The sequence below is a fragment of the Gymnodraco acuticeps genome, unplaced genomic scaffold (genome assembly GCF_902827175.1).
Source record: "Gymnodraco acuticeps unplaced genomic scaffold, fGymAcu1.1, whole genome shotgun sequence".
In the NCBI taxonomy this organism is placed as follows: Eukaryota; Metazoa; Chordata; class Actinopteri; order Perciformes; family Bathydraconidae; genus Gymnodraco; species Gymnodraco acuticeps.
In genome coordinates, this window is record NW_022989908.1 from 201,039 (window position 1) to 210,197 (window position 9,159).

General features: G+C 44.5%; 1 protein-coding gene across 4 annotated transcripts; it reads left to right on the forward strand.

Annotated features, from left to right (window-relative positions):
- Positions 1-961: 961 nt before the first annotated feature.
- LOC117540794 (myelin-oligodendrocyte glycoprotein-like) lies at positions 962-8,777 on the forward strand. 4 transcript variants are annotated; one of them, XR_004568214.1, is made up of 5 exons: positions 962-1,066; positions 6,062-6,117; positions 7,019-7,381; positions 7,508-8,065; positions 8,236-8,777. XR_004568214.1 is itself a non-coding variant. In XM_034207655.1 (5 exons), exons 2-5 carry the CDS (start codon positions 6,069-6,071, stop codon positions 8,487-8,489), a joined length of 663 nt encoding a protein of 220 aa, XP_034063546.1. In that variant the 5' UTR covers positions 964-1,066; positions 6,062-6,068; the 3' UTR covers positions 8,490-8,777. The 4 variants fall into 4 exon arrangements, 3 of the variants coding, with proteins under 3 accessions (XP_034063546.1, XP_034063537.1, XP_034063557.1); XM_034207655.1 differs by having other exon boundaries at positions 964-1,066; positions 7,019-7,228; positions 7,916-8,065; XM_034207646.1 differs by lacking the exon at positions 7,508-8,065 and having other exon boundaries at positions 966-1,066.
- Positions 8,778-9,159: the final 382 nt, after the last annotated feature.

The window sequence follows — 9,159 nt, forward strand, 5'->3', positions numbered from 1 at the left end:
GAACATACTTCCCCAGATCCTGCCTACCAAACTCACCTAACTATCTTCTGGAGCGTGCCGGGCGCGATTTTAAAAAAGGCAAACATCAGCGGCCGAAACCCTGAATCGCCTGCCCCCAACAGGGAATAAATCCCCACCCAGGATTACCCCGAAAATAAAAAAGGAAAAATAATAAATGAGTGCCTGAAGGAAGGACTGATTCATTCCAGCTAGACCCTCCCCTCTCTAAACTGAGGAAGCTGTTCAACAGTAAATAATTCAGCCAATGCTACACTTATACCACTACTACCACCAAAGACAATCATCAACACCACACAACAAACACTCACTCCTTGTCTCAAAGAATGGACGAGCCCCAATTTGTTACGTTCCCTTTTAGATCCAGGGCCACAAAGGGAAGTAACAGCACGAAAAAATAACCGGCCGAGAGAAAAAGGAGAGGAAACTGATCTCTGAAGCCATAAGCAGGTCTTTTAATTAACCAAAAGAAAAGGGGCTCACCAGCCAACTTGCAAAACAAATCTAGATACAAACATATATACTGGAGACATGGACACCACGCTGCACACATCCAGCCAGGGGAGAAGGGGAGAGAGACTGCAACCTTCCTCCTGTCCTATATGGAGGCCCTGATTGGAGATTGGGAGCACCTGGGGAGAGGCTGCACCTGAGGACAATCAGGCTGCACCTGGGGAAATCAGAGGGAGAGAGAGAAAAACACACACACCCACACCCACACAAACACTACGGCACGTAACAATGGGTTTGAACAAATTATTTATCATATCATTTTTCTTTAGCTAAATAATGAAAACGGCTCCCACAGACAAGGGTTAATAAAGAAAACCAAATGATCCGAAGATACACGGACTCACAGGGTTCACATCAGGACGTTCATTGGCTACTGCTCACTGATCTGCCGTTGAAAGTGGAAACGCCCCCTCTGTCTCCAGCTGTGAACCAGAGCCCTGTGAACTACTCCTGTTGTAATCGGACATATTCAGACATGAAAACCAGAACACAGAACTGTCAGCACTGAGGTCTCTGCAGTCTCAACTATGTAAAGGTAAGAACACATGCTTCTACTTTTTTAAAGAAATATATCTTACTGCTGCTTTCTGTTGCTCTCCTGTTGAGATGAACCTCTTTTAGGCAAGGCAATTTGATTTGTAGAGCACTTTTCAGCACGTGGCGATTCAAAGTGCTTTACAGATTAAAAGCAAAATACATTTAAGAACAAATACATTATTAAAAGCAGGCATAATAAGCAAAGGTAATAAAATAAATAAATAAACACAGCAGGTACAGAGTACATGACTGAAAGGGCATACTGTAGTGTGAGTATGGGCAGCTCAGTTAAAAGCAGCGGCAAATAGACGTTTTTAGTCGGTATTAAAAATAGGAAGTGTTTCGGCGGACGTGCACGATTTGGGCAGTTTGTTCCAGATTGTTGGGGCATAATAACTAAAAGCTGCTTTTCCATGTTTAGTGGTTATTCTCGGAACAGAGAGCAGACCTGAGACTCCTGGATGCTTTGATGGAGGAGGTCGTCTATATACGTCGGTCCTAAGCCATTTAGTGATTTAAAAACTAGCAGTAGTATTTTAAAATCAGTTCTTTGGCAGACTGGAAGCCAGTGTAATGATCTCAGAACCGGACTGATGTGATCCACTTTTCTAGTGTCAGTGAGCACTCGAGCAGCAGCGTTCTGAATCAGCTGCAGCTTTCTGATAGATTTGTTAGTGAGCCCTGTGAAGACACTATTGCAGTAGTCGAGTCTACTGAAGATAAAAGCATGGACACGTTTTTCTCTATCTCTGCAAGAAACAGGAACTGTCCTAACGTTGTGACATTTGACCAGCTTCCCCAAAAGACTGCTTTGCTGCAGTTTCTGTGAACAAAGTGCACACAACGAATAAACACGTCACAGACACCGGTATATGTGATCATAAGGAATGCACATCAAAATACTACTAAGTACTTTGAATTGCCTTGTGTTGGAAAGTGCTATATAAATAAACTTGCCTTGCCTTGCCTTGCCTTACTTCATTTTCAGGGTATTCTCATATGACTGTTTTAATTAAACAGTTTACAGTTTGAAGAATAATATGGGCATTACAAATATTCATACAAATGTAAGTAACTTAAAGGTTACATATTATTTTAATTGTATTTACCAGTGTATCTAAAAACAGTTTTATTGTAGAACCATCTGCTCTTGATATAAAAGCAGGAACCAACGTGTGTTTTGTCTCGCTGCAGGGTAAGCAAACATCGCCTCTTATTTTTATATCATGAGCACAAATAGCTTTTTAAATTCAGATTTAAAAATATGAGAAGAGGTTTATAAAAAAAAGACATGCCACTTATACTATAATGTTTCTCTCACGAGAAATGATGTAACGAATCCACGGTCGACAGATTGGAGAATGGAGAGGCTTTCTCACAGTTGGCCTATTTGCATTTCCCTCCACTTTGCATGATCAGATATAACTGTTGATAGAGGCAGAGTTTCAACCGCTTTATTCAAGCTGGATTTTATCTTCAGAAAACACGTTGAGACACAGCAATATTAAAAACAATATTCTTGAAATCTGCATGAATGCAAAAGTTGTCCCTTTAACCTCAGAAAGCACACATTCACTATTATTAATATCATTATTGTTATTATTATTATTACTGTTATTATTATTATTATTCAGAGAGATTCTGAAACTAAACTGAAGGGGTTCAGTTGGTCCAGTATTTCAGTCTGTGTTCTCTGGGGCCTCATTTATAAAGGGATATATGCTCAAAAGATGGCGTACGCCAGTTTCTACGCAATCTTTGCGATTTATAAAATACTAACTTGACGGGAAAACGTGCGGTCCTCCACGCAAACTCTAACCCATGCGTACGCACTAAGCACAACAACGGGAGAGACGAGAAACTGCGACACCGTTGGCAGAAGGAAGAATGGAGATAAATATGTGGAAATAATACCATCAATAAAATGTTACCTCTGTGGTGACCACCTATTAATACACTGGGACATAATTCATACATGGAACTACAGTTGGGGCTATTGTTCCCACACGGACATGTTATGTGTTTACTATATATGTTTGTGTGCCCTCCTGACTTCACTCTCTTGTCGACCCGGGCTGCGACCCGACAACATGTCCTTTGCAGCTTGTGAATAAATCCCTATCTCTCGGCACTACATTGGTGACCCCGACAGCGTCTTGGGAAGTTTCCGAGATGGACCCGAACACGGCAAAGGAAACCCAGGTTTCTTTCTCGAAATGCCGGGGATTTTTTGGAGTCGACCGTAGCTGCTACAGGCACGCGGACTGAGGCTCGGTGCGCGCCTCATGGAATGGCTGAGGATGTTGCTCGCCATTCCCGCATCTGCCTTCCGACTACAGGGGGGACGATGCACGACCTGCTGGGTAGGGATGAACCCGATTGCTACCTCGTGGGGTTGTTTCTTCGTGGCGTGCGGCTGCACGTCCCAGCTGCGCTAGCTAACGACAACTAGCAGCTAACCACGTTGGCTAACTACGGCTAGCAGCTACCGGTGGCTGCCAGCTAACGGCAACAGCTAACGGCTATCGACCCTTTTGAGTTTTTGCTTTTTTTCTGGTGCCGGAGAGGAGGTTCGACCAGCCGGTTGACCTCAGATGGACACTCTCCACATTTTTTCACCACCTCCACAGCGGTTCCAGACGCCACTCACGTTTTCATCGACGCCTGGGTGGTGCACTCCTGGACCCCGTCTCGCCTCGACGGTTTTGGACGTCGCCCATGCTGCCATCGGCCCGTGGGTGGCGCGCTCCGGAGCCTGTCTGGCCTCTCCTGCCCTTCCGGGGATATCCAGACGCCACTCACGTTCATCGGCGCCTGGGTGGCGCACTCCTGGACCCCCTCTCGCCTCGACAGTTCCGGACGTCGCCCATGCTCCATCGGCCCATGGGTGGCGCGCTCCGGGACCCTGTCTGGCCTCTCCTGCTTCCCGGGGATGCCTCCGCGCCTGCTGAGGACTTCATGCCCGCCGCCGCGGCACGTCTGCCTGCGGCCGGGTTTCTCTCCTGCTTCCCGGGGATACCTCGACATCTGCTGAGGACTTCATGCCCGCCGCCGCGGCACGTCTGCCTGCGGCCGGGATGCTCTCCTGCTTCCCGGGGATGCCTCGACGCCTTCCGAGGACTTCGTGACCGCCGCCGTTGCACGTCTGCCTGCGGCCGGGTTGCGCTCCTTCCTCCCGGGGGGACTGCTCCTCTCTTCCGGGGATACCTCGACGCCTGCCGAGGACTTCGTGCCCGCCGCCGTTGTGCGTCTGCCTGCGGCCGGGTTGCGCTCTTTCCTGCTGGGTTCTCCGCGACACCTACTGCGGCCCCCTTACGACGGCCCGCCCCCGGTGTGGGTGCCCTCGCCCTCGTTAGGCCTCCTGCCCTCTCCTGCGGCCCCCTTTCGTGGCCTGTTCCATGGCCCGGTCCTCACCTGCGGCCCCACCCTCCTCGGCCCTTGTGGTGCTTCCTCCACGGACGTGGGGATATATATTTGTTTGCCATGTTTGAATTCTGGGGGGGCTTGTGTGGTGACCACCTATTAATACACTGGGACATAATTCATACATGGAACTACAGTTGGGGCTATTGTTCCCACACGGACATGTTATGTGTTTACTATATATGTTGTGTGCCCTCCTGACTTCACTCTCTTGTCGACCCGGGCTGTGACCCGACAACATGTCCTTTGCAGCTTGTGAATAAATCCCTATCTCTCGGCACTACACCTCTCATTTATCATATATGAAGAATTCATTTTCAAACATTGATTAAAGCCAATCTTAAAATGATTAAACAAACGCCTGTTTGAGACTCCTCAGTGCACACAAAAACATAACTTGGAGAAATAAATAAATACGGATATGTTATTTAAAACCACCTCGAATATGTTGTGTTAATGTTATGAAATGTTTTCTCATAAATGATGCGGTTTTGCATTTCTATAGGTTGTACGAGCATGGTTTTATATACTACCATGTTTAATCATGTTTTATGCCGTTTGCTAAGACTTGATAAGTCGCTCATAAAACACAGGAGGTATGGAAACTAAGAACACCATATGTGGTAAATTGTACAGCTAATATAACACAACACATTAGTTGTATTTCCTTTAACTGGTGGATATAGAGTTGCTGCAGTGGAGAGGCTGCGCACAGCTGATCGACAGCTGGGACACAAACCACCAAATACTAAAACATAATTCAGATCCAGTCGTCATGACTCCACTCCGGAGGGATTCCCCGATCACTTCTTACAGTCTCTCATCAAGGGGGGGTCTCCTGTCCCCGGTACAAACACTCTGCCTGAGGAAGGCTATGTGTATTGTTTTTGTCATGAACCTTTTTCGGACCACTTATTTATTTATTTTGGTGACGATCCGACCTCCATGCTGCTACTCTGGTTCAAACGGCATCCACCAAACAATATGATTTATCTCCACCTCCCCAAAATAACCAGAATCTGACACGGTGTGAGATGTCTTTTTTTAGCTGTTCTGTCGTCATTTCCTGCTATCTTCTTCATGCAGTCAGTCAAAATGAATGAATGGGCGTTTCTTTGACTATTTATAGGCAAATATGGGCGTTACGTGAAGCCCGCAAAAGCTGCACCACATTTCGAGTCGATTGTGATTTATAAAGGGAAACCGGCGTAGGAGTTGCTGTACGCACTTTCCTCGCCGGTACGCAATGTTTGGTGAATCGGAAAATGTCGGAACATTTCTGTAGCCTACCTATTTTTTGGATTTCTACCCACGTGAATCCTACGCACAGCGTTATAAATGAGGCCCCTGGTCTCAAAGCAAAAAGTATTTCCTGATTCAGTTCAAATTAAATATAATGTTGATATCTGGCGCCACCTAGTGTCAGACATGTGTTACTGTTCCTGGTGTCAGTCCTCTGTGCAATAAGTCATGTGGTAAAGACAGACTGTGTGTGTGTGTGTGTGTGTGTGTGTGTGTGTGTGTGTGTGTGTGTGTGTGTGTGTGTGTGTGTGTGTGTGTGCTCTCAAAGGGAGAAGATGATCTTCCTCATCCTGCTGCTCCTCTTCCTCACCCCCTGTGTCTCTGGTTAGTGTACTCCTTTATTTCCCACTTAGACACATTGAATATTATTGAAAAACCTTTTGTGTCTCGTTGTACCTTTTCCTAAAGAAGCATCTTAGAGCTCTTTGGTGTGGAACACTATTAGAGCAAGAAAAGAGGGTCAACACTGAGGAGGGGGATTCTGATTTATTTAGCTTTTTTAAATCAAAGTGTCAAGAAGTGGAACTTTCAGTATATTCTCTGACAAAAGTAGTTTATTCTTAAAAGTTCAATGTTTATTCTCAATAATTACACTTTTAAAGCGCTTAACTTTTTTTTCTGATACATTTTTCCTAATAATTGCCCTCAAATTGAAAGATTTTATTTTACTCAACATTTTGGCTTTTTCTTAACAAGTAAAATAGTCCTTTTCTTCTGTATGTCCCCTCATACCCTAAAACTCTTCCTCACCTAAGGAGACCTCTGTCTATGGTCAAATTCAGTTGGTCTCTTTAAAGCTGTTCTCAGTAAAGCAGCACAGAAACATAGCTGCAGTTTAAAGAGTCCCTCTGTGTCTCCTCCACAGGAACATAGCTGCAGTTTAAAGAGTCCCTCTGTGTCTCCTCCACAGGAACATAGCTGCAGTTTAAAGAGTCCCTCTGTGTCTCCTCCACAGGAACATCACTGCAGTTTAAAGAGTCCCTCTGTGTCTCCTCCACAGGAACACAGCTGCAGTTTAAAGAGTCCCTCTGTGTCTCCTCCACAGAAACATAGTTGCAGTTTAAAGAGTCCCTCTGTGTCTCCTCCACAGGAACATCACTGCAGTTTAAAGAGTCCCTCTGTGTCTCCTCCACAGGAACATAGCTGCAGTTTAAAGAGTCCCTCTGTGTCTCCTCCACAGAAACATAGCTGCAGTTTAAAGAGTCCCTCTGTCTCTCCTCCACAGGAATATTTGTAGTGAATGTGACTCAGACTTCCTATCAGGCAGAGGAGAACCAGAACATCACCCTGGAGTGGACCTTCAGCACCAGAAGAGAAACTTCCCTCAGATCCATTTCTACCTTCTGTCAGTTGTTTACTGAAGGCAGGTACTCAGTCCTGTTTCATCTCCATCAAGGTGTTGAATCCCCAGAGTCTCAGGATCCACAGTTTGCAGGACGAGTCCAGTGGGACAAAGACGTCCTCACAGAAGGACAACTCACACTTCATGTCTCCAGACTCAGGACCAATGACTCTGGGTTTTATGTGTGTGACATACTCGTCAGACCTGATGGGAGTAACTCTAGGAGATGCTGGCTCAACGTCACTGGTGAGTAAACCCCATTAATCTTTAATAATGTTAAACTCCCAGGGTGTACGAGAACCTGAGAAATGTTGTAGATCTTTAGTTTTCAGGGAAATGTTTTTGACACAGAGTTGTTTGGTGTTTTTACAGCTGCGACACATTGGAACAAACCTGAGACTCCCAACACAGGAGGAAACAAACCTGAGACTCCCAACACAGGAAGACGGGGAAGGATTGGCCTCTACTTTGAGATTGCACTGGTTTCTGTTCTACTTGCTCTGTGTGTCCGTGTGCTTCTTAACTTCAGACGACAAGCAGCCAGTGAAGAAGGTTCAGACTCAGCGAGTGGACCAACAGAAGCTCTTTGACACTATGTGTTACATTAATGCAAATATGAATATTGCACAATACTGACTCTTTGAAATCTGCAACACTCTGACACTTCACTTCGGGTACTGTACATCTTATCTTTCTTTCATTAAGAGATAAACTAAAATGACCAAATGTGATTTCTGAGAGGCGTTGAATCCCCAGAGTCTCAGGATCCAGAGTTTGCAGGACGAGTCCAGTGGGACAAAGACGTCCTCACAGAAGGACGCCTCACACTTCATGTCTCCAGACTCAGGACCAGTGACTCAGGACTTTATGTCTGTAAAGTGTTCACTGATTATGGACGGAACAATGGGAGATGCTGGCTGAATGTGACTGGTGAGTAAAGTCAGTAGAAGTCAGGAAGTCAAAGTAGATTTAAATGTCACATCCATAGAGGCTCCGTAAGGCAGCACTTATAGAAACCTCAGATTACTTAACGTAGATTAGACCTGTTATATATTAACACTAAAATGGTTCCTCATGTTATTTTCTGTCCTTTTCCACAGCTGCTGAAGAGCTCGAACCTCAGAGACCATCAGAGAGTCCTCAAGCAGAGAGTCCGAGAAGACTCTGGCTTATCGTTGTGATAACAACTCTGATTCTCTTTGTCGTCAGCATGGCCTGCATTGTTTTAATACGATTTAAGAGAAGAACCTACAATGCAGCCATACAGATGGAGAGTTCATCAGAGGAACAAACCATCAGGACTAACATGTCTCCGTCTGAATCTGAGCATGAAGTGAGACTCTCCAACATCTGATTCAAGAGTCAGAAAAGAGCAGTGTAACCTCTGTAAAGTGTATTTTTATACTTATTTATTTCAGTCATCACTGTGAGTTTTATCATTCAGCTGTAAGGTCATCAATCTGTTCTCTGTTTACTGATGGATATTGTTACCATGCTCTGCCTTTAAAGTACATTTCTAATGTCACATATTGGGAATCAATCCCTTTTTCTATGAGAGAAATCATGACATTGTTAGAGGGAAATGTAAATAACAACACTACACGCCAGAGGACAAAAACAATACAACTGTAAATAATCTTAAGTGGTGTTTTGTGTTTCTCTCTCCTGATTGGTTTCTGCTACAGTCTCTTCATAGAGTATACTTTTCAAAGTAAATGAAAAATAGCACTTTTTCAAATAATATTCAAGATTCAACGTCTTTATAGTCATATGCAGCTAAAGTGTAGATATGGCATTACAGATATATATATATATATATGTATGTATGTATATATATATATATATATATATATATAGGTGGGAGAAATACTCGGATCTTGTACTTAAGTAAAAGTAGAAGTACTCGGATCTTGTACTTGAGTAAAAGTAGAAGTACTCGGATCTTGTACTTGAGTAAAAGTAGAAGTACTCGGATCTTGTACTTGAGTAAAAGTAGAAGGACTCGGATCTTGTACTTGAGTAAA